Source organism: Cnephaeus nilssonii (assembly GCF_951640355.1).
Source record: "Cnephaeus nilssonii genome assembly, chromosome: 20".
In the NCBI taxonomy this organism is placed as follows: domain Eukaryota; kingdom Metazoa; phylum Chordata; class Mammalia; order Chiroptera; family Vespertilionidae; genus Cnephaeus; species Cnephaeus nilssonii.
This window is the reverse complement of record NC_137091.1, coordinates 47607559-47633755: the sequence shown is the minus strand read 5'-3', so window position 1 is coordinate 47633755 and position 26197 is coordinate 47607559. Positions and strand designations below refer to the sequence as shown.

The following is a 26197-nucleotide window of genomic DNA, read 5'->3' as shown; positions in this document are numbered from 1 at the left end:
ATCCCTGATCGTGCCAGAGGCAGCCAATCGATGACTCTTTCTCATCATCAATGTTTCTTTCCTGGGGTTTAATTATCAGGTGCTTCTCCCATATTGTGGAAGGCCATAGCAAAGAAAAAGAAAGGCTTTTCCCCCATCCTAACAGGTAAGGGCTTTGATATTTCAAGAATAAAGGGTGAGAATCATAATTGCAACAATGAAAACAGCAGCGTCAGCTAAGTCTCCTCAGTGTACCAGCCCCAGTAAGGGCTTCAGAGCACTGGCAAAGATTGTCCCTGGCTCTGGGGCCAGAACATGGGGTTAAAATGCAGCTTCCTGCCCTAACCGGTTTGGCTCAGTGGATAGAGCGTCGGCCTGTGGACTGAAAGGTCCCAGGTTCGATTCCGGTCAAGGGCATGTACCTTGGTTGCGTGCACATCCCCAGTAGGAGGTGTGCAGGGGGCAGCTGATCGATGTTTCTCTCTATCCCACTCCTTTCCTCTCTGTAAAAAATCAATAAAATATCTTTTAAAAAAAATGCAGCCTCTTTTTTTTTTAATATATATTTACTGATTTCAGAGAGGAAGAGAGAGGGATACAACAGAACATCAATAATGACAGAGAATCATCCATTGGTGTGCCTCTTGGCTGCCTCCTGCACGCCTCCCACTGGGGATGGAACCCACAACCCGGTCACATGCCCTTGACCGGAATTGAACCTGGGGCCCTTCTGTCTGCAAGCTGATGCTCTATCCACTGAGCCAAGCCATTTAGAGCAAAATGCAGCCTCTTGAACCTGACACTTGTCTGTTCCGTAAAGCTCGGAAAACCTACTTCATTTCTCTAATCCTGGATGTTGCCAGCAATTCGAAATTTGTTTCCACTTCCCAGGTTGTTCTGAGAATTAAAAGAAAAAAATGCTAAAAAGCTAACGCTGGAATCCTGGCAAGGACAAGTCGTTTGTGACTTTTATTGACCTTGAAAGGCCCAGGGAAGCGTCATCATCACCTGCAAGTCCCATTCACCAGCTAAGATGCGGGGAGCTCCAGGAGTCACCCGGAAATTCTCGGGCGGAGACCCCACACGGAGACTTCAATGCCCACAGCACCTGCCTTCCTGCAGGTGGGACAGTGGGCTCAGAAAAGTCGAATTTCTTCCTCAAAAAGGTGCTTGCGGACATTGGGGGAGCGAGGAGTGCCTGTTGGGGAACGTTTCTGCACGGAGTGGCTGGAGTTGCTGGAGCCACGGCGGGCTGCAGGCACAGCTGCGTTACCGCAAGTGGACACCTTACCACTTGACCTCCTCCAATTGCTCAGTGAAGGGGACATAGCTCATACTTATTTTTTGTTTGTTTTTGTTTTAATGTTTTATTTCATTTTGTTAACAGGCACTTATATAACACCATAGAGCAAGAATTGTCTCAAGTATTTTACAAATATTAACTCAGTTCATCTTTATAGCTTGTGAGAAAGGTATGTTTAGCCATAAGGAACTGCCATTTTTGTAAGTTAAAAACAGTCAAATCCAGCCTGGCCAGTGTAGCTCAGTGTCTGAGCATCGACCTATGAACCAGGAGGTCACAGTTCAATTCTTGGTTTAGGGCACATGCCTGGGTTGCGGGCTTGATCTCCAGTGTGGAGCCTGCAGGAAGGAGGCAGCCAATCTATGATTCTTTCTCATCATCGATGTTTCTATCTCTCTCTCTCCCTCTCTGAACTCAATAAAAAGGTATTTTAAAGCAGACAAATAGCTCTAGTCGGTTTGGCTCAGTGGACAGAGCCTGCAGACCGAAGGGTCCCGGTTTCAATTCTGGTCAAGGGCACGTAGGCTTCCGGTTGCAAGCTTCTCCCCAGCTGGGCCCTGTCTTTCCCTCTCTCTTCCACTCTCTCTAAAGTCATACTTGTTTTACACAGGAGAACACTGGAGCCTAGACCAGAGGAAGGGCTTCTTTTATTGGAAGTCCGAATGCTGTTCAAGAATCTGAAATTTAAATCCAGAGTGCCCGACCCATGGGCATGGGGAGTCTGATCACTGCCCCCACATTTCCCTCTGCACTGGTCCTCCTGAGACCTGTTACAAGGCAAGAACCCCCATGGCAGGAGACCAGGAAAATGGAGAGTTCCTTGAAGGGTTATTGCCTTATCAAATGACGGGAATTCTGTAAGTGAAGGCGAATGTTAATAGTGTGGATTAAAACGAACTGTCCATTGGATTGTGCATAGCATCCGATATTGAAAGAAAACTAGAACACATTTTTCAATACAAAAAAACCTTTATTCCATAAATAATTTTTAAAAAGGCACAAAATGAGTGAAATTCCCACATGCACCTTCATTCTTTCACTGTCTTTTTGTTAAATTGCCAAAACTCACAGCAGATTAAGCAGAACCTATGATCAGGTGTCTTAACTAAGTTACAGAGAGGGCAAATACACATCTGAGAAAAGACTCACCATAAATCCTTAGAAAAATACAATCAAACAACAGGGATAGCATGACAAAGTTATAAAAAAAAAGTTTAAATAAAGAACGATTGACCAACCAAAATATTCTCTAGAATGAGGAGGAACTGAATCCTCATAAACTGCTGGGAAAATGCAAAAATATACAGTAAGTTTAGATCACAACTTAATCTGTGTAAGTTAAACATTCACTGATGACTCAGACTATGCACTAAGCTATTTACAAATGAAACTTATCTATCTCTCTATATAAAAGGCTAATATGCAAAGTGTCTCCTCAGAAGTTCGATGCCTCACTATGACACACGCTGACCACCAGGGGGCGGTGCGGAACAAAGGAAGGCCCCAATCGGCCCTGATCACCGCCAGGCCTAGGGACCCTACTTCTTTTTTTGGCATGAAATTTGACTTTTTTTTTTTTTTAAATATATTTTATTGATTTTTCAGAGAGAAAGGGAGAGGGATAGAGAGCTGGAAACATGGATGAGAGAGATACATCGACCAGCTGCCTCCTGCACACCCCCCACCGGGGATGTGCCCACAACCAATGTACATGCCCTTGACCGGAATCGAACCTGGGACCCTTCAGTCCGCAGACCGACGCTCTATCCACTGAGCCAAACCGGTTTCGGCGAAATTTGACATTTTTAAGCGTAAAAATACCAATGATATTAACAACATCAGAAAATTTGACATATGAAGTTTTGAAGCTTGTTGTCAATACAACAAAATAGCATACCTATCAAATCGCATATATATCAACATATGTGTAACTCCATCTATTGGAAAAAAAAAATCCGCCTTATTAACCAGTACACCTAGTATATTCAATCCACATTCTCATGACCTCTGGGGGGCTCTTATCTCAGTGACATCCAATATAGCCAACAATGAAGGACTTTCACCCAAATCAACAGGAATGCCTGCTGGGTAATAAAAGCCACATCCCTGCACTCCACTCTTTTTTATTTTTCTGCCAGGACAACAAATGCTCTGACTTGAACATCTGAGAGGCTACAGTAATCCACAAAACCTTTTTTTTTTAAATATATTTTATTGATTTTTTACAGAGAGGAAGGGAGAGGGAGAGAGAGTTAGAAACATCGATGAGAGAGAAACATCAATCAGCTGCCTCCTGCACACCCCCTACTGGGGATGTGCCCGCAACCAAGGTACATGCCCTTGACTGGAATCGAACCTGGGACCCTTCAGTCCGTAGGCTGACGCTCTATCCACTGAGCCAAACCAGTTAGGGCCACAAAACCTTTTTATTTTTATATATTTTATTGATTTTTTACAGAGAGGAAGAGAGAGGGATAGAGAGTTAGAAACATCGATGAGAGAGAAACATCGATCAGCTGCCTCTTGCACACCCCCTACTGGGGATGTGCCCGCAACCAAGGTACATGCCCTTGACTGGAATCGAACCTGGGACCCTTCAGTCCGCAGGCTGACACTCTATCCAGTGAGCCAAACCAGTTAGGGCCACAAAACCTTTTTAAAAAATGTCTTATTGAGAGAGAAGGGAGAAAGAGAAGTTGATTTGTTGTTCCACTTAGTTGTACATTCACTAGTTGCTTCTTGTATGTGCCCTGAAACGAAACTGAACCTGCAACCTTGGGGTATCAGCGTGATGCCCTAACCACCTGAGCTACCCAGCCAGGGCCACAAAACCTGCTGATTGTATTCAATGGCAATGACTACATCCACAGAAGATGAACATGACAGGAGACCCCCTGATTAGTGTACACACAGATCCTGCAGTCTTTTTCTCAAAAATTTCTGGATGCACGTTAAAAGGCACATTTCATCTAGTGGGCTGGCCTCCTCCAGCACCTACGAGGTCGTCAGTGTTTCTGTTGCAATCGTGGTTTCCCCTAACCCCTAAAACCAGTGACCATCACCTGTGGAATTGTAGACATTAGGGCACTTGGCCCTTTGCAAGACCTGGGCAAGAGATTCCCTTCCCTTCATCTTTTTTTTTAAAAAAAAAAATATTTTATTGATTTTTTTACAGAAAGAAAGGGAGAGGGAGAGGGAATTAGAAACATCGATGAGAGAGAAACATCGATCAGCTGCCTCCTGCACACCCCCTACTGGGGATGTGCCCGCAACCAAAGTACATGCTCTTGACTGGAATCGAACCTGGGACCTTTGAGTCTGCAGGCCGACGCTCTATCCACTGAGCCAAACCGGTTAGGGCTTCCCTTCATCTTTTGCATACAAACAAACTCACGCTGCTCCCAAACATACGTGAGGTTGTCACAGCTACCCGCCTCTTTGGAGTGATCTCTGTGTCTCATAGCATCCAGACTTCACACGAGGACTACAGGCCCCATAGTCTTTCCTACAGAAATATGAGCAACAATGCAAATTTGGGAAACACTGCTGAGCTGATTTCTGTACCATATCCTCTTCTAGGAGGCAGAGAAACTTTCAGGCCTGTACGAGTTATTCACCTCTTTGTGCTGGTAGACCCAGACCTACTTACGAACCAACCCACACAGTAAATAGAACACCCAAGATTAAAGAAGACTTAGGGCAGTGTTCGGCAAACCGCAGCTCGCGAGCCACATGAGGCTCTTCCACAAAATACCCCGGCCTGGGCGAGTCTATTTTGAAGAAGTGGCATTAGAAGAAGTTTAAGTTTAAAAAAATTTGGCTCTCAAAAGAAATTTCAATCGTTGTACTGTTGATATTTGGCTCTGTTGACTAATGAATTTGCTGACCACTGCCTTAGGGGAAAAGGCCTTCATTATTTTACAAGACAACGGGACAACACCCTCACAGTTCTTGCATGTGAGACACTCAAAAAAAATTAATCACTGGCCGAAACCGGTTTGGCTCAGTGGATAGAGCATCGGTCTGCGGACTGAAAGGTCCCAGGTTCGATTCCGGTCAAGGGCATGTACATTGGCTGCGGGCACATCCCCGGTAGGGGGTGTGGAAGAGGCAGCTGGTTGATGTCCCTCTCCTTTCCTCTCTGTAAAAAATCAATAAAATATATTTTAAAAAAATTAATCACTGGTATCTGGCTGGTATGGCTCAGTGGTTGAGTGTGTTGACCTATGAACCAGGAGGTCATGGTTCAATTCCTGGTCAGGGCACATGCCCAGGTTGCTGGTTCGATCTGTGTGGGGCGTGCAGGAGGCAGCTGAGCAATGATTCTCTCTCATCAATGGTGTTTCTATCTCTCTCTCCCCTCCCTTTCTCTCTGAAATCAATAAAAAATATATTTTTTAAAAAAGTTAATCAATGACATCTAGGGAAAGCATGTCCCTGAACAAGGCAGTCATTCTGCAAGCTGCTGGCTAAACTCAGGTGATGTTCTTGGGGCAAAACTGAGTCAGATCCATGCACCGATTACTGAGTAGAAGGAATAAAGACTTCCTAAAAATGCAGGCTACTCCTTATTTTCTCTAAAAAAATCAGAGAACAGTTACCTTCTCTGAGCACATTAGGATGGTGACTGATGCCATCTGTGGATACCGTCCAGGTGGTACATGTGAAATAGTTTACGCAACAAAAATATGCAGTGACATAGATCTGGCAAGACACCTGGGAAAATTTAGAAAGTGCAATCGGCACATGTGCGTCCCACATAAACTTATGGGGAACCCCCTTACCGTTGACGTTTGGATGGATGAGATTCAATTCAATTCAGACAAATGAGGCTTCAGTGTTTCCCACAGTGTTGTTAAAACGGAACTAAAGTTATTCGTGCCCTAGCCGGTTTGGCTCAGTGGATAGAGCGTAGGCCTGCGGACTGAAGGGTCCAAGGTTCGATTCCCAAGGGCATGTACCTTGGTTGCGGGCACATCCCCAGTAGGAAGGCATGCAGGAGGCAGCTGATCGATATTTCTCTCTCATCGATGTTTCTAATGCTCTATCCCTCTCCCTTCCTCTCTGTAAAAAAATTAATAAAATATATATTCTTTTTAAAAAAAGTGATTTGTTTCCTACACATCTCAGACCTTCCTCCCATGCAAACTCTTATGTGACAGGGAGGTTACACGTTTGGCTGAAAGATGTCCCACATTCACTCCACTCCTAAGTCCTTTCTCTAGTGTGAACTCTCTTACGATAACGAAGGCTGCGGATCCCGGTAAAAGACTTCCCACGTTCACTGCACTCAGGGCCTTTCTCCAGTGTGACGTCTCAGATGACCTACAAGGCCATTGCTACTAGTAAAAGAGTTCCCACATTCAGGGCACACATAAGGCCTTTCTCCAGTGTGAACTCTCTGGTGATGTACAAGGCCACTTCTACTGGTGAAAAACTTCCCACATTCACGGCACTCATAAGGCTTTTCTCCAGTGTGAACTCTCTGATGATAATGGAGGCCAGTGCTACTGGTAAAAGATTTCCCACATTCGTGACACACATAAGGCCTTATTCCGCTGTGACCTCTCTGATGGTAACGAAGGTATTCCTTTCTTGAAAAAGATTTCCCGCATTCATTGCACTCGTAAGGCTTTTCTCCAGTGTGAACTATCTGGTGCCTATGAAGGCCTTGGATTTTGATAAAAAGTTTCCCACATTCATTGCACTCGTAAGGCTTTTCTCCAGTGTGAAACCTCTGATGATATTGGAAGCCATTGCTACTCTTAAAAGACTTTCCACATGCAAGGCACTCATAAGGCCTTTCTTCAGTGTGAACTCTCTGATGACTGCGGAGGCCACTGCTACAGCTGAAAGATTTCCCACACTCACTGCACTCATAAGGCCTTTCTCCAGTGTGCACTCTCTGATGACTGCGGAGGGCAGTGCTACAGCTGAAAGATTTCTCACACTCACGGCACTCATACGGCCTTTCTCCTGTGTGAAATCTCTGATGGTAATGAAGGCCAGAGCGACTGAAAAAAGATTTCCCACACTCACTGCACCCATAAGGCCTTTCCCCTGTGTGAACTCTCTGATGACTGCGGAGGCCGCTGCTACCAGTAAAGGATTTCCCACACTCACTGCACTCATAAGGCCTTTCTCCAGTGTGGAGTCTCTGATGACTGCACAGGGCACTGCTACAGCTAAAAGATTTCCCACATTCACTGCACTCATACGGCCTTTCTCCTCTGTGAAACCTCTGATGGTAATGAAGGCCAGAGCGACTGAAAAAAGACTTCCCACACTCACTGCACCCGTAAGGCCTTTCTCCAGTGTGAACTCTCCGATGATAAGGAAGGTAATAGATCCTTGAAAAAGACTTCCCACACTCTCCACACTCACCACACTCGTAACGTCTTTTTCCGGAGTGAGCTCTCTGATGACAGTGAAAAGCGGAAATTTCGCTAAAACCTTGTCCACGTTCCTGGCTCACTAAACGCTGTCTTCCAGGACAAACGCTCTTGTCCCGAACAAAGGTGTGGATGCTGCCAATGGCTTTATGACATTCTTTCCTGATGCGATCACCATTTCTGCTTTGAAAACTCAGCCCGGACGTCAAGATTTCATTTGATCGATCCCTGGTGTGAGTGGCCTGTTGCTGAAGGTGTCCTGACCCGGTAAACAGGTCTTGTTCAAGTTCCCTACAGGTAAAAGGTTTCTGTGACACACGAACATCACAGCCCCTCGCAAGTGAGATCCTGTCCACATCTCTAAGGAGAGGCTTCTCTCTCGGATGCTGCTCCTGCTCCTGGTCAAATTTTGCACTGAAATAAAATCCTTTTGCACACGCCCCGCACCTCAACAGTATCTGGCTGTGCTGGGTTTCCTTCCGTTCAACCGGCTGGAAGATCTTCCTCAAGACTGACCCACAACTCCCACAGGGGTGGCTCTTCCAAGAAGACAAGGCTATCCTGGGATTCCTGGCCTGTGACACTCTTACAGAAACCTTCTGCTCAGTCGGGGCCTCCACATTCTCTGCTCCACAGCAGCAACCTGAAGAAAAGGAAATGCTGGTGAAGTACATGTTGATGTTATAGGAAAGGGGTAATCTCACCACAAGTATCCATCTGCCACAGCTAGGCACGATTTTATGGGATGATTTTCTTTAAAATATCTTTTATTGATTTCAGAGAGGAAGGGAAAGGGAGAGGGAGATAGAAACATCAATGATGAGAGAGAATCATTGATTGGCTGCCTCTTGCACGCCCTCTACCGGGGATCAGGCCCGCAACCCAGGCATGTGCCCTTGACCGGAATCAAACCTGGAACCCTTCAGTCCATAGGCCGATGCTCTATTCACTGAGCCAAACCGGCTAGGGCTATGGGATGATTTTCAAGACAAGTGAGTTAGACTCTAAGAAATGGCTGACTGCTACACATTACTTGGCCCCAAAGGTCAGTAAGGGTACAAACCAAATCAAGGAAAGGACACAGCGTAGAATGAGACGCAGAAAAGAGAGGCAGGGTCCGTTAGTTGTTCCTCCATGAATGGCTTTCTCTAAGACCAATTTTGCTGGTGATGGGAGTCTGTGCAGAATAACCTGAATGTGCTCCAACCCATAAAAACCAGTTGTATTCGCCTTTCCGGCGGGGACAACCTCCCCACGACAACATGCCTCTCGCTAAGGACCTCCTCCGTCCCTCTCCAGAAGAGGAGAAGAGGAAACACGAGAAGAAGTGCCTTGCCCTAACCGGTTTGGCTCAGTGGATAGAGTGTCGGCCTGCGGACTGAAAGGTCCCAGGTTCAATTCCAGTCAAGGGCATGTACCTTGGTTGCTGGCACATCCCCAGTAGGGGGTGTGCAGGAGGCAGCTGATGGATGTTTCTCTTTCATCGATGTTTTTAACTCTCTATTCCTCTCCCTTTCTCTCTGTAAAAAATCAATAAAATGCATTAAAAAAAAGAATAAGAATAAGAATAAGAATAAGAATAAGAATAAGAATAAGAATAAGAATAAGAAGAAGAAGAAGAAGAAGAAGAAGAAGAAGAAGAAGAAGAAGCAGCAGCAGCAGCAGCGCCTGGTGCAGAGCCCCAGTTCCTACTTCATGGATGTAAAATGCCCAGGATGCTATAAAATCACCGCCGTCATTAGCCACGCACAAACGGTAGTTTTGTGTGTTGAATGCTCCCCTGTTCTCTGTCAGCCAACAGGAGGAAAAGCAAGGCTGACAGAAGGATCCTCCTTCAGAGGGAAGTAGCACTAAAAGCACCTCAAATCAAGATGAGTGGGAAACCATCCCAATAAACACATTTTGGATAAAAAACAAAACAAAACAAAACAAAAAAACACACCAAAAAAAAAAAAATAACACAAACAGTTGTATTAGAGCACATGATGTTCAAGGTCAACACTGTGACACATGCACACTCCAAGGCTCTGCAGGCATGGATCAACGTTGCAGTCCAGTGAAGAAATACCTGTAAGGGAAATGTTTGAGGTGCAGAGTTTAGAAAGGTGAAGACTCCCCAGGGGCTGGGAACCTGAATAGAAATGATAACTATTAGAATTGAGTAGTTGGCAAAGGGTCAGTAAGGAAGAACAAGTAGGATGGAGTGGAACTGGCAACGGTAACAAAAACTGAACAACAAGATGAGTTCCTAGTTACCACCTTAACCAAGCCCTGGCATCCATCTCTCTCCAACAGCACTGGATCCCGGCAAGACCGCCTCGGGGTCCACCCTGGCCTGGATGGGAGTCATGTATCTCCTGTGATGCACAAATGATTCTTTCCCTGAAATCCCAGTTGAGCCATTACCTGGGATAGAGGTGATAGAAAACCTAAAAGAAAAACTGAAGAGCCCTAGCTGGTTTGGCTCAGTGGATACAGCGTCGACCTGCAGACTCAAGGGTCCCGGGTTCAATTCCAGTCAAGGGCACATGCGCGGGTTGCGGGCTCGATCCCCAGTGGGGGGTGTGCAGGAGGCAGCCAATCATTGATTCTTTTTCTTTCTTTTTTTATATTTTTTATTGATTTTTTACAGAGAGGAAGGGAGAGGGATAGAAACATCGATGAGAGAGAAACATCGATCAGCCGCCTCCTGCACACCTCCCACTGGGGATGTGCCTGCAACCAAGGTACATGCCCTTGACCGGAATCGAACCTGGGACCCTTCAGTCTGCAGGCCGACGCTCTATCCACTAAGCCAAACCAGTTAGGGCCAATGATTCTCTTTCATCATTGATGTTTCTATCTCTCTTTCCCTCTCCCTTCCTCTCTGAAATGAATAAAAATGTATTTAAAACAACAACAACAAAACCTGAAGAGCTGGATGGCCAGCCCTGTGGTATAACAACAAAGCACAAGAGAGACCACAGGAAAAGATCTAGGTGAGTGACATCAGCAAGATGGCAGAACAGGGGATACAAGTATTCTTCCGGACCAAGTAGACAGCTAGCTATCCATGAACAACCACCACAATAACACAAGAGAGGGGAGTAAGAGTCCAATTAAGACAAATGGCAATGCAGAAGAGCAAAAAATAAACAACAAACACACAAAGACCTGCATAGAAGAACGAGAAACATGGGGTATCAAACATATTGAAAGATGGCCAGGATCAAAAGCAAGGGTCAGAGTTCCTGCTGTCAGCCACTGCGCTTGCGCTAACATTGACCCTAGTGGCCTGTTCTGTAATAAATACTGGAAATGTTTGCTTTCAGAAACCACAGAAGCCCCTGTAACTACACCTGTGAATGCCCCACAGTGTATACCTTAAAGGACCCTATAGCGTTTGTCAGCATGAATTCTAAAAACAGTCCCCTTGGCCACGAAGTACCTCTAGAAAGAAAATAAAAAAAATCAGTATGTCCTTGGCTCCCAAACCCTCAATTGTCATTGAAAAAAAATTGCTGCCAGAGCCACTGTGGACCCATGCATTTTTTGATCTCAGCTCATGGAGCACCCAGGAGACTAAGCTGCAGGGATTTGTCTCAAGCCCAATACACAGCACCATATCCAGCCAACACCCTTATTCCTTATGGAGGTTAATCTATTTCTTTATCCAAATTGGTCTATAACGTTGAAACTAAGAAAGTGCTTCATCAAATGTGCAGACATCAACCTAGGACTAAAAGAAATACTACAGCCCTGACTGGTTTGGCTCACTGGATGGAGTGTCGGCCTGCGGACTGGGGGGGTCCCAGGTCCGATTCCGGTCAGGGGCATGTACCTTGGTTGCGGGCACATCCCCAGTTGGGGGTGTGCAGGAGGCAGCTGATTGATGTTTCTGACTCTCTATCCCTTCCTCTCTATAAAGAATTAATAAAAATATATTAAAAAAAAGAAATACTACAAAGAAAGACAACATAATAATTGATACCAACAAATGATCTACAGACCCAGTGATCCCACTTCTAGGACTATATCCCAAGAAACTAGAAACACCAGTCAGAAAGGATATATGCACCCCTATGTTCATAGCAGCACAATTCACCATAGCTAAGATTTGGAAACAGCCTAAGTGCCCATCAGCAGATGAGTGGATTAAAAACGGTGGCACATCTACACAATGGAATACTATGTTGCTGTAAAAAAGAAGGAACTCTTACCATTTGCAACAGCATGGATGGAACTAGAGAGCATTATGCTAAGTGAAATAAGCCAGTTGGAGAAAGATAAATATCACGTGATCTCACTCATTTATAGAATATAATGAACAATATAAACTGATGAACAAAAACAGATCCAGAGACAGAGAAGCACCAATCAGACCATCAAATCTTAGAGGGAAGGTAGGGGAGGGTGGGAGTAAGGGGGAGAGATCAACCAAAGGACTTGTTTGCATGCATATAAGCCTAACCAGTGGACACAGACAACAGGGGGGTGAGGGCATGAGTGGGGGTGGGGGTGGGGGAGTAATGGGGAGATAAAGACACCTATGTAATACCTTTATCAATAAAGAAATTAAAAAACAAAAAACAAAAACAAATGATCTTCAGCAAGCATGTCAAAATTGCAGCCCACAGCGAATATTTTTGCGGGCAAGCCAATATAACAATATGTAAAAAATGTCTTAATAAAAATTTCATAACTTAACTTACATTTTATAATATCCTGTTATACATAGTTATTAATAACGAACTACAACGTTCACTAATGACGAATTACTATAATTGTGTTGCATTCATTTCCCTTTCGCACCTTCTGTGCAGGCGCACCATTTCTCTCCACTAATACTAGCAGCAAATATTTTAGCAGCCAATGGCCACGTCATTAGTCTTGTATTGACTTGTTTGGTGTGCACAACAGGAAATAATTTCGCTTTCGGAGAACAAGAAAAATAGGTTTATTTGCGTGACGCTTATTAATTTGTGCAGTTATTCAGTGTCTGGTAAGTTAATGTTCAAGAAAAAATACTAGTTTTTATTAAAATGTTCTATTATTTTATGTTAACGATGACTCATTTATTTCAGCCCTTTGTATTCAGCATGTCTCTATCGAAATAAACCTACGTTTCTATGAAAATTAAAGCTTTTGTTTTTTTTGTGGTCCACATAAACTTAAACCTTGTTTATTTGGCCCGTGCTAGCCTTTGAGTTTTAACATGCTTGAACTACAGACAGCCTGACAAAGAATCCAAAATATTTACTTTTAAAAACATCCATGAGCTACAATAGAACACAAAGGTGAAACGGTGAAACCAATACAGGAACAAAAGGACAGTATCAAATAGACAGAAATCATTAAAAAAAAGAAAAAAGAAACAGAAATGTTGCAGCTGACCAATTACAACTAATGAAATGAAAAAATGCAATGAAGAGTATTAAAAAGAGACATGAAAGAATGTGTGATGTCAAAGACATAAAATTTAAAATCATCCCTATATCTCTGGCTGGTTTGGCTCAGTGAATAGAGCATCACCGGTGGACCAAAGGGTCCCGGGTTCGATTCTGGACAAGGGCACGTACCTTGATTGCAAACTCCTCCCCGAGCCCTGGTCAGGGCTCGTGCAGGAAGCAACCAACGATGTGTTTCTCTCACGTCCATGTTTCTCTCTGTCTTTCCCTCTCTCTACCACTCTCTAAAAAATAATGGAGCCCTAACCGGTTTGGCTCAGTGGATAGAGCGTCGTCCTGCGGACTGAAACGTCCAAGGTTCAATTCCTATCAAGGGCATGTACATTGGTTTCCGGTCCCCAGTAGGAGGTGTGCAGGAGGCAGCTGATCGATGTTTCTCTCTCATCAATGTTTCTAACTCTCTATCCCTCTCCCTTCCTCTCTATAAAAAATCAGTAAAATATATTTTAAAAACAATGGAAAAATATCTTTGGGTGAGGATTAACAACAACAACAAAATAAAATAAAAATCATGTTTTAAAAAAGTAAAATCAAATCAAATCATCCCTGTAGAGAAAAAGAAGAAAAATATAAATTTTAAAAGTACAGCAAAGTATATTTAAAACACATTGGGGACAGATCAAGAGAATTTTCTTCATATTACACAGTGCTTTACAAAGTATCATACTTTAAATAGATATTAGCTTGTAAGAACATGTAACAATAACTTCAAAATGCAATAGGTATTTAATTTTAAAGGGTGCCTTTAACATTTATGTAAAACGTTTTTTGTACGCATTCAATAGAAACTTATCTGGCCACTGGGTAAAGCTAGCAATAAAACTACTGGTCTGTGATGTGTTAAGTAACACCATCAAGATAACCGATATTTGCATTATGAGAATCCCAGGAAACAGGAGTAGTGGGGTAGGGGGTGTGGTAGTGCGAAACAGAGAGAAAAGGGACAGAAGAAGTATGAGGGGTAGAAAATAAATTAAAAAAAAAAAAAGATGTGAATAATTAAGTGCATGTACTCTCATAGGTCACCGTATAGATTCAATGCAAACTGGACTTCACCAAGACATCCTATATAATAAAGATGTAATATGCAAATTGACCATCACTCCCAACACACAAGATGGCCACCACCATGTGGACACAAGATGGCCGGCAGGGGAGGGCAGTTGTGGGCAATCAGGCCAGCAGGGGAGGACAGGTGGGAGGGACCAGGCCTAAAAGGGAGGGCAGTTGTGGGCAATCAGGCCTGCAGGCGAGGGCAGTTGGGAGGGCCCAGGCCTGCAGGGGAGGGCAGTTGGGAGGGATCAGGCCTGCAGGGGAGGGCAGTGGGGGGCGACCAGGCTTGCAGGGGAGGGAAGTTGGGGGGAACCAAGCCTGCAGGGGAGGGAAGTTGGGAGTGACCAGGCCTGCAGGGGAGGACAGTTAGGGGTGACCAGGCCGGCATGGGAGGGTAGTTAGGGGCAATCGGGCCGGCATGGGAGCAGTTAGGCATCAATCAGGCTGGCAAGGGAGTGGTTAGGGGGCAATCAGGCAGGCAGGCAGGCAAGCGGTTGGGAGCCAGCAGTCCTGAATTTGGGAGGGATGTCCCAGACTGGAGAAGGTGCAGGCTGGAAAAAATACATACATACATACATACATACATACATACATACATACATAAATAATAAAAGCACTAGATTAGGGGGAAAAAAAAAAAAAGGTGCAGGCTGGGCTGAGGGATACACACCTCCTACCCCATGCACAAATTTTGTGCACCAGGCCTCTATATAATGAAAGTATCAGAAAAACAAAGGCAAAGAGAATTGTAAAAGCACAAAGAAAATAGTAACTCCTTCCACACAGAGGAACACCCAAATAAGGGTATAAGTAGATTTCTCTGAAGAAACCTTGCAGTCTTGGATAAAATACAATGATATGTTAAAAACTCAAAATGATAATCATCAATGCTTTACCCAGAAACCCTGTTCTTTTTTAAAAATATATTTTTATTGATTTTAGAGAGAGGAAGGGAGAGGGAGAAAAAGAAACATCAATGATGAGAGAGAATCAATGATCGGTTGCCTCCTGCACAACCCACAATGGGGATCAAGCCCGAAACCCGGGCATGTGCCCCGACCGGGAATTGAACTGTGACCTCCTGGTTCAGGGGTCAATGCTCAACCACTGAGCCATGCTGGCTGGGCCAGAAACCCTGTTCTTCACAAAGAGGAAGGAATAATTTCCCACAAAAAAGCCAAGGAAGCTCACTACCACACCACCTGACTTGTTAGAAATGCCAAAAAAAGTTCTAAAAGATGAAAAACTAATACTAAATAGACACACCAATACATAGAAAGTATAAATCTCACTGGTAAAGATGAGAATGGAATAAAATTCACATTGCTGTAACACTGCATTGGTAAAAAGTGCATTATATAACTCTATTATAAATGTTAAAAATTAACACTACTACAAATGATGAAGATAATGTTGCATACCTTAATAGATACACAATATGAAAACCTGTGAACTGAGACAGTTGATTTGATTCTCTCTCATCAAACCTATAAAGGAGTTTGGTGGAGAGTCAAAGGGTAGCATTTTTGTATTCAACTGAAGGTGTGACCGGGATAAAATAGACGGTAAAGGGTATGCGTTCTTTTGTGTTAAGTTTCTTGGAAACATAAGCAAAAACCTGTGTGATAGATATACAAAAGAGATAGGAGTCAAACCACTATACAAAATGATCAAATCACACAAAAAAGACCACAAGGCCTACAGACTGAAGGGTCCCAGGTTCGATTCCGGTCAAGGGCATGTACCTTGGTTGTGGGCACATCCCCAGTAGGGGGTGTGCAGGAGGCAGCTGATCGATGTTTCTCTCTCATCGATGTTTCTAACTCTCTATCCCTCTCCCTTCCTCTCTGTAACAAATCAATAAAATATATTTAAGAAAAGAGAAAAGATTTATCATTTTATTTTTTTATCCAATCCCAGAGGTTTTCCTGCTTTGCTTTCTTCTTCCTCCCTAATCTATCAGCAATGAATTTCCTGTAACCCTCTTAAGCAGCCTCTTTTCATTGTAATGTATCAATTAAGATGCAAAACTACCATTCTCTGGTGCATTACCTCAATGCCTTAAGATTTTGCTTCCTACCAATTGGGGACAGTTTGGCTCATATAAACTCACAAAAATTCTTTACAGGTCTGAATATTTCTTAAGTTGACAGTGGTAAACAATATCTAAGCCTGCTGGAAAAGTGGCCACACTAACTCAAGTCAACTTTTCTTTAAAAATATCTTTTAATTAATTTTTATAGAGAGAGGAAGTGAGGAGAAGAGATAGATAGAAGCATCAATGAGAGGGGAAACATCTACAGGCTCCCTCATGCATGTCCCCTAATGTTGCCAAAAACATTGAATTTGCTTAAAAAACAAAAAACACACAACCCCCCGAAATATCTACAAAGCATAATTAAGCACCTGCAAAACAACGTGATATGTAATAAAGAATTAACATGTAAAATATAGAAGGTATTCAAAAGACACATTAGCCAAAAAATCCGGATTAAAAAAAAAAATGAGCTAAGGATGTAGTGACAATATTACAAAGATTATGCACAAATGGCCAACAGGAATATAAAAAATGCTTTTCCTCCCTAATCAAGGTGGAATCCGTTAGGCTCCCTGGCACCCTACCAACCACATATTCTTCCCTGTGAGTTCAGTGCAGCAGGTACTGGGGCTGCACAGAGAGCAGCCAGCAGTGCAAGCAAAGGACAGCAACTACCCAGGAAACTGGAAAACATGCAGTGCCCACCGTCCATATGTGAGGACAGAGCGCACCTGGGATAAGGGCCTGGGGAAATGCAAAGCCCAGTCCAGGTCACTGGTGAGAGGAGGGTCTTACCCAGGGAGGATAGAAGTTCAAAGTTCTCCAGCATCACATTCAGGTACAGCTGTCTCTGACCCTCATCAAGGAGGCTCCATTCCTCCCTGGAGAAGTACAGGACAATGTCCTCAAAGGTCACGCCAACCTGTCAGAATGGAGACCATTGACACTGTGATAGGCGTTTAGACAGACACTCCAACTGCCCTGAAGCCGGCAATGGATGAACCTATGGAGAATGTGCCTTTACATCCTGCCCAGTGGGAGTCAGGACACCTATTACTGATATAAAGAATTATCTTATTCACTTTGGGAAGTCACAGGCGGGGACCCACTGTCTGGGAAAAGGATGCAGGGATGTGTTCTCTAAAGGTTGCTGCAGTGGCTTCCCGGGGTGCAGGTCTGACGTTTACTGGGTGTTCTAGTTACTGTCTTTCAGTATCTCTAACTACAACATGAATTATTACTTTTATTTTTTAAAATATACTTTATTGATTTTTTACAGAGAGGAATGGAGAGGGATAGAGAGTTAGAAACATCAAGGAGAGAGAAACATCCATCAGCTGCCTCCTGCACACCCCCTACTGGGGATGTGCCTGCAACCAAGGTATATGCCCTTGACCGGAATCGAACCTGGGACCTTTCTGATAGATCCTCCCTTCCCCCAACTGATGGACGGAGTATGACGTAAACTCCACCTGCAGCCGGACATTCCTGAACACCTTATATGGACTGTACATTGAACCACCAATCAGCACCTGCCATATACCCTAAGCCCCCAGTTCCTAAATCCCTAGGCCCCTAACCATGTGCCTTACATGAAACCACCAATCAGTGTGTGCTGAGTGCCCTAAGTCCCGTCCCCTCTTCCTCCCCTTAAAAGGCACTCTCACCCAGGCAAGCTCTCTCTCTCTCTCTCTCTCTCTCTCTCTCTCTCTCTCTCTCTCTCTCTCTCTCTCTCTCCCCCTCCCTCCCCTTTCTCCCTCTGGAAGGCGGCAGGCAGGGTGATCGCCAATAAAGCCTGTGTCCTGGTATCCCATGGTCTCCGGCCCTCTATTTAATCTTTCATCATGGTGCATGTGATGAGATGGAGAAGAGAAAGAAAGATAAAAAGAAAGAAAGAAGTTACTCTGAGCAAGAAAGGTGATCTCCAATAAAGCCTGTGTCCTGGTATCCCATGGTCTCCGGCACTCTGTTTCATCTTTCACTTTCAGTCTGCAGGCCGATGCTCTATCCACTGAGCCAAACCGGTTAGGGCACAACATGAATTATTTGTCTAACGTTGCCCTCCCTTATAGTGATGGGCACACGAAGCTGCTGGCTAGCTGGTTTCTCTTCCATGGGATAACTGTTCACTCATGCAGCCCTGCCAACAGCACCAGGGGGCCTGTTCCTTAGGACCACTGACTGTCTCGAGGCCTCAGAAACACCACAGGGTCTCAGACCGAATCAGGGCCGTGGCACCAGACTGTTGATGACCATCTCCCCTGGGCGCCCTGCTGCATGTTTTGCTTTAACCGTGTCTGTTATGCCGGTAAGGGTAGGCTCCCCTAATGTAGACGTGACCCGGCTGGCTTGTGGCATGGGAAAAGCCCCGAATGCCACCTCCAGGGCTATACTGGGGATAAATCAAGAACTGGGTTCTAGCCCTGGCTGGTTTGGCTCAGTGGATAGAGCATCGGCCTGAGGACTCAAGGGTCCCAGGTTCGATTCCGGTCAAGGGCATGTACCTTGGTTTCGGGCACATCCCCAGTGGGGGGTGTGCAGGAGGCAGCTGATCGATGTTTCTCTCTCATCGATGTTTCTGGCTCTCTATCCCTCTCCCTTCCTCTCTGTAAAAAAATCAATAAAATATATTTTTAAAAAAAGAAAAAAGAACTGAGTTCTAACGAATTGGGCACAGCAATAGATTGTTTGCTGTCACGGCATAACCACGGTTGCAAGGAATTTAAAGGAATGTGCTTTAACCTTTCTGACAATCCACAATGGATAGAAAACAACATTCAACAAATTAGGGAAACCATCTCCAAGGTAAAACACCCAGAAGGGTGTTTTGGCTTTAACTTCCTGGCTACCCAGTCTGCCTGGGTCACGGGAATTCTTTTTCATTTTTCTCCTGTTTTATTTTTTTGTAGTCTGATTGCTTGCCACTGTATTCGGTGTCTTCCTCTTTTTAAACCCTGCATTCCCTGTATTCCATCCCCACGAATTGCTTTTAAGGCAGAAGCAAAGGCAACCCAGCAGGGTGAGATTTTTTCATCTAAAAACTATTCTCATAGATAGGAGATGACAGAACTAGCAGCGGGGAAATGAAGGGGGCAGAAATAGAATACTGAGGACTAGCTATCAGTCATAAGAAATATTAGTAAGAGATATGAAGCATGCTCTGTTAACCGTGATTGTTTTGTTCTCATTGAACAAAGCACTCTGCCCTGGCTGGGAGCTGTACCAGGGTCCCGGGAGCTCGCCAGGAAATGCAGCCCATCCTCCTCACCGAGGGGCTGCCTATCACCACGGAAAGATAAACCACTTTGTTGCAGAAATGAAACAATGACGTTCTAATGGCACCCTTCTTTTGCAAACACCCAGTCCACACTGCCTGAAATCTGCAACCACTATACCCATTCTGATTCCTTTTGCCTACTTCCCCCCGAAATCTTTGTCCTCACACCCCACGTGAGCAGCTGGCTTATGGGGAGAGGCAGAGCAGATCTGGGGGATCACCTGCTGCCCTCCCATACTGTCCGCAGGATTGGAACAAACGCTCATATGATTCAACCCTGTCTCTGCTGAATTGGCTCAAGTAGTGACAGGCAGCCCGGACCCATTGGTGGTCCAGTTTCAAAACCGGAACAGTCATTCTGAGAACCCACAATCCTACTCCTTACACATCTTCCCCTGCTCAGCCTCCCCCAGGGCTCCCCATTAGAGTGTGGACACCAGGCCCTAATGCTCTCTCATCACAGTCCCATTACTCACTGTGACTGCCCTCAGCTACAGCAACTGAGTGGGGCGGGAAGGGAAGGAGGGGCAGGGGGGGGGGGCGGGGAGACAGCATACAATGCCATGTAAGCTCTGGACCATGCCTTCCTGCCCAGCAATACCACCCCCGTCTCCCAGATCATGCCTCCAAGACACAGCCAAGCCTGGGTTTATGCTTCGCCTTTAAGTCCCCACACCAGGTCCCGGGGACCATCAGCTCACACTTCCTCCAGATGTGCACACCACTGCGTAACCTTTAACCCCTTCCCATCTTCAGTCCCAGGTTCACTCCCTCAGCTCTGCGCCCTTCCTGCTCCAATGCCACTGGACCTCGCTGGACTCACCCATGAACTTGGCACATGGCATGTAGAGAAGCTTGTCTCCCAGCCGGGTCCAGGACCACCCCAGGCCTCTGATGGACCCCACAGCCGGGAAAGCCCCAATGAGGCTGTGACGTCCTCCCTGCAGCCTCTGATCTGTCCGCCAATCCTCACAGCCCACACCCTCAGGGAACCTCAGATGCCAGTCAGCCCTGTCCTCTCCGCCCTGCACTGGCTGTGCCTCAGAAGCCACAACGCTCCTCTCCCCTCCGCCTTCCTCACCGTCCTCCACGCGGACTGAGCTGCAGGACGCGACAGGCGCCCGCACCCGGGCGGTCCTGTTCGGTGTGAGGAGGCGGTGGGCGCCCGGGGGACGCGCACTCACCTCAGCCCCGCGCCTCTGGGCGGGCGCCGCCATCGGACTGTGTGCGCGGAGCCCGGGGGCAGCGGCGGGAGAAGCGGCCGCCGCGGGAATGGCGGTGCCTGTCCGGGCCCTGGAGCCGGTCACCCGGGTGGGGACCCCGAGCTTCACACCCGCGCGTGTGCCGTGTGCACCCCGACTCTCGCGCCTTCTCTGTGGGGGCATCTCCACCGGGACCCGGCGCCCTGGAGCCTGGGCCTGGCGCTGAGCGGAGGCCGGGCGGAGACAACACGCCCGCCGTGGGGAGCGCTGGGAGGCCCGCCCCTGCGCGTGGAGCTCCCCTGGAGCCGCCTTTTCCCACCCCATTGGCTGAGCCGGCCTCCGGCCCAGGCTGGTTTGGCCCAGTGGATAGGGCGTCAGCCTGCAGGCAGAAGGGTCCCGGGTTCGATTCTGGTGAAGGGCACATGCAAAGGTTGTGGGCTCGATCCCCAGAAGGGGGCGTGCAGGAGGCAGCCAATCAATGGTTCTCATCACTGATGTGTGTGTGTTTTTTTTAAATATATATTTTATTGATTTTTCACAGAGAGGAAGGGAGAGGGATAGAGAGCTAGAAACATCCACGAGAGAGACATCGACCAGCTGCCTCCTGCACACCCCTCACCGGGGGACGTGCCCGCAACCAATGTACATGCCCCCGACCGGAATCGAACCTGGGACCTTCCAGTCCGCAGACCGACGCTCTATCCACTGAGCCAAACCGGTTTCAGCATCACTGATGTTTTAAAATATATATATTTTATTGCCCTAGCCGGTTTGGCTCAGTGGATGGAGCGTCAGCCTGCGGACTGAAGGGTCCTGGGTTCGATTCCGGTCAAGGGCATGCACCTTGGTTGCGGGCACATCCCCTGTAGGGGGCGTGCAGGAGGCAGCTGATAGGTGTTTCCCTCTCATGGATGTTTCTAACTCTCTATCCCTCTCCCTTCCTCTCTGTAAAAAAAAATCAATAATGAGGAAATATCTACAGGCTCCCTCATGCATGTCCCCTAATGAGGATTGAGCCAGCAACAGGATGTGCCCTGACCTGGAATCTAACCAGCAACTTCTTTTTTAAAAAATATATATTTCATTGATTTTTTACAGAGAGGAAGGGAGAGGGATAGAGAGTTAGAAACATCGACGAGAGAGAAACATCGATCAGCTGAATCCTGCATACTCCCCACTGGGGATGTGCCCATAACCAAGGTACATGCCCTTGACTGGAATAGAATCTGGGACCTTTCAGTCTGCAGGCCAATGCTCTACCCACTGAGCCAAACCAGCTAGGACGAGTGCTGCTCATTTTATATCTCCACAGCACCTGTCACGTAATAATTTACTATAACAGAATGTTTTCTTTTTGAAATATTGGCTCCTCTTTCAATAAAGCCTTTAAACGAGACTTGTTGGGAACACATTTCTTTATTAACTGCTGAACAACACAGACCAGTGAAACAGATGAGATAATCAGTACATACGTTTTGAAGCAATGAAAATTATCAATTGGCTGCCTCCTGCATGGCCCCACATTGGGGATTGAGTCCATAACTCAGGCATGTGCCTTGACCGGGAATCAAACCATCACCTCCTGGTTCAAAGGTCGACACTCAATCACTGAGCCATGCCAGCTGGGCAACAAGGAGTATATTTAAAGCAAAAACACCCACAAAGAATTCTCATCTCAGGAAATCCACATGTGGAGGAGCGGTTTACCTAGCCTTGGACACCCTCAAAGCTGTGACCCTTCTCTCTCTTTTAAATAAAAATATATATATATATTTTTATTGCCCGGCCATGTGACATAGTAGTTTGAGAATCAACCCATAAACCTAGAGGTCAAGGTTCGATTCCCAGTCAGGGCACATGCCTCAGTTGTGGGCTCGATTCCCAGTAGGAGGGCATGCAGGAGGCAGCCGATTGATGATTCTCTCTCATCATTGATATTTCTATCTCTCTCTCCCTCTCCTTTCCTCTATCTGAAATTAAAAAAAAAAACACACAAAAAAATATAAAAATATTTAAAAAAATATTTTACATTGATTTTTAGAGAGAGATGAAAGAGGGACACACGCAGAGACAGAGACAGAGAAAGAGAGAGACATTGATGTGAGAGTGAAACATCAATTGGGTGCCTCCTGTACACCCCCAACTTAGGATCAAGCCCACAATTCAGGCAGGTGCCCTGACCCAGAATTGAACTGGCAACCTTTTGGTGCAAGGGACAATGCCCAACAAAGTAGCCAGGGCAGATCCCATCTCTCTTTTTGTAAAAAAATATATTTTATTGATTTTTTACAGAGAGGAAGGAAGAGGGATAGAGAGTTAGAAACATCGATGAGAAAGAAACATCAATCAGCTGCCTCCTGCACACCCCCTACTGGGGATGTGCCCGCAACCAAGGTACTGACCGGAATCGAACCTGGGACCCTTCAGTTCGCAGGCTGACACTCTATCCACTGAGCCAAACCGGTTAGGGCCAGATCCCATCTCTTAATGACTAGAATATGATTTCTATGGCCACTCTCTTGCTGGTTCTCACTCACTCACCTGATCTGCTTCTAGTAGAGATTTCATTCTTTATTATCCACGGTTCTTCTCCATGTTGCAACGTGGACAGCGCATCTAGCTTGGTAGTGTGATACCCCGTTCATAGAAGACCTAGATAGGGTGACTTGTCGTATGTGAAGATGGGAAACATGACATTTTAGAGACAAAAGAATTTCTTGTATGCAAAGTAAGTTCTCTTTCAGGATACAGGAGATTATACCCTTTCGTTAGGGGCCAGAAGGGGGCTGAAAGTCTGACCTCCAGATGACCACAGTGACTACAAAACTTTCAGCAAATGTTAGAGCAAAGGCCAGTGACCCGGCACCTCTAACGACACAGGGAGCTCTCCTTACCCAGTGAAACCAGATTGTTATAGTTCTCCAACCTCACATCCCAATACGGGTCTTTGTGAGCAGGGTCCAGGAGCTGCCACTCCTCCCAGCGGAACTCCACAGCCACGTCCACCAATGGCAGCAATTCCAGTAATAACACAGTCCGGTTTAACATGATGTCAACTTCTTTTATGAATATAAAAGGTACATGAGGGATGTTGTTCTTATTTTTACCACATAGCCTGCATCTGTATACTCTTCTCAAATATATTTTGGAAGCAAAATCCCATATATATATATATATATATATATAGATAGATAGATAGATAGATAGATAGATAGATATAGATATATAGATATATATATAGATATATAGTTTAGCACCTCTTCCCAATTACCCTATATATACACAAATAACATCAGGACAAATACAATATTCCTACATAAACACGAAACACCACATCTAGAATTTACAAGCCATTTCTCCCCCCGGCCCCCGCCCAGTGGCGGAGTACCGTATGTTCCAGCGTATAAGACGACTTTTTAACCCAGGAAAATCTTCTCAAAAGTCGGGGGTCTTATACGCCGGAAAATACGGTAGGCTTTTGTTCCTTTTAATTTCTAGAAGTGCTCTAAAATACCTGTTCTCCAAATTGCCACAAGGCAAGGAATGTGGGTTTGTAGGTCATATTAGTAGAGTGAGCAAATTCCATACCTTTTCTCACACAAAATAATAAACTTTTTTTTAAAAAGTATGCTTTTAACGACATTCATTGGATTTACCATCAAACATTAAACACACAGCACAACAAAATAAGTGTATCTTTGTTGTTTCAGATTGTAGAATGCTATCAAATGGGTCTGTGGAAAACTGCAGTTTCTATTTCTTTGTGTAATCACTTTAATGAATAGGGGAGATATATATAATCCTAAGTAATTTTAGGGTGGGAGGGATTAATAAGTAATTTTAAGTGGGTGGGATTAAACAGCATGATTATGTATTAGCAATGTATCAATGGACATGTGTACTTGTGACCCTTTATCCTGTGATTGCTACCTTTAATAATTTCAAATAGACTCGGAGGGAACTGCAGGGAGATGAACCTATTCAGGGTGACTTGAACATGGGAAGAACAGTAGTGCAGCGGTTCTCAACCTGTGGGTCGCGACCCCTTTGGGGGTCGAAGGACCCTTTCACAGGGGTCGCCTAAGACCATCAGAAAACACAGATATTTACACTATGATTCATACCAGTAGCAAAATTATAATTATGAAGTAGCAATGAAAGTAATTTTATGGCTGGGGGTCACCACAACATCCCCCTCCCCTCTGGCATTATTCAGTTTGTTCCATATGTCCATGCTACTGGTTCTATTTTGTTGGTCAGTTTATTTTGTTCATTAGATTCCACACATAAGGGATATCATAAAAGACAAGTTTTTTTAAAAAAGTGTATTTTATTTTATTGATTTTTTTTTACAGAGAGGAAGGGAGAGGGATAGAGAGTCAGAAACATCAATCAGCTGCCTCCTGCATCCCCCCCACTGGGGATGTGCCCGCAACAAAGACACATGCGCCCGACCGGAACCAAACCTGGGACCCTTGAGTCCGCAGGCCGACGCTCTATCCACTGAGCCAAACTGGCCAGGGTGACAAGTTTTTTTAACAAGTGTAAAAACAGAAATTATACAAGATATGTCTAAAGCAAAAAGGTTATATTTGATTAGGAAGATTTGGGGGTAACTTTATAATAAATAAATATATACAAATATACATATTAATAAACATCTGAGCAGTATATTCCATATAATGTAGTGAAATGGATTATAAAACTGAAAAAATGGCCGAAACCGGTTTGGCTCAGTGGATAGAGCGTCGGCCTTCGGACTGAAAGGTCCCAGGTTCGATTCCGGTCAAGGGCATGTACCTTGGTTGCGGGCACATCCCCAGTAGGGGGTGTGCAAGAGGCAGCTCGTCGATGTTTCTCTCTCATCGATGTTTCTAACTCTCTATCCTTCTCTCTTCCTCACTGTAATAAATCAATAAAATATATTAAAAAAAAACTGAAAAAATTACAGAAATGTAGCAGAGAGAGAAGAGGAGGAAAAAGTAAGAAAGAGGTTAATAAATATAACATCAAAAGATCTAATAATGTTATGCCTACTTATAGTTTCTGAAAGAGAAAACAGTAGTGGAGAAGCAATATTCAAACATCTAAAAGCTGAAAAATTTCAGTACTGATTAAACATTCAACACACAGTGGTTGAGTGTCAGCCCACAAACCAGGAGGTCACAGTTCAATTCTGGGCCAGGGCACATGACAGGGTTTCAGGCTCCATCCCCAGGAGGGGGCATGCAGGAGATAGGCCATCGATGTTTCTCTCTCATCAATGTTTCTATCTCTATCTCTCTCCCTTCCTTTCTGTAAAATCAATAAAAACATATTTTAAAAAAAATTCCAACACCTCAGATTCAGAAATCCCAACTAATTCTGAGCTAAAAGTCTATACCTAGACCAGTGGTTGGCAAACTGCAGCTCACGAGCCACATACGGCTCTTTGGCCCCTTGAGTGTGGCTCTTCCACAAAATACCATGGCCTGGGCGAGTCTATTTTTAAGAAGTGACGTTAGAA

General features: G+C 45.1%; 2 protein-coding genes across 2 annotated transcripts in view; one reads left to right on the top strand and one right to left on the bottom strand.

The window, feature by feature from the left end:
• Positions 1–20912, bottom strand: part of LOC307116665 (uncharacterized protein) — a 130136-nt gene extending 109224 nt beyond the window's left edge. Inside the window, exon 1 of the mRNA XM_079800811.1 lies at positions 20674–20912. Within this exon, the coding sequence (XP_079656937.1) occupies positions 20674–20874 (201 nt within the window). The 5' untranslated portion in view covers positions 20875–20912. The remainder of the gene's footprint in view (positions 1–20673) is intronic.
• On the top strand, positions 8937–9590 carry LOC307092578 (small ribosomal subunit protein eS27-like; the record flags this gene model as incomplete). The annotated part of the gene is made up of 2 exons (XM_079759860.1): positions 8937–8999; positions 9337–9590. The coding sequence occupies 2 exons, from the start codon at positions 8937–8939 to the stop codon at positions 9520–9522; spliced, it is 249 nt and encodes an 82-aa protein (XP_079615986.1). The 3' UTR covers positions 9523–9590.
• Positions 20913–26197: the final 5285 nt, after the last annotated feature.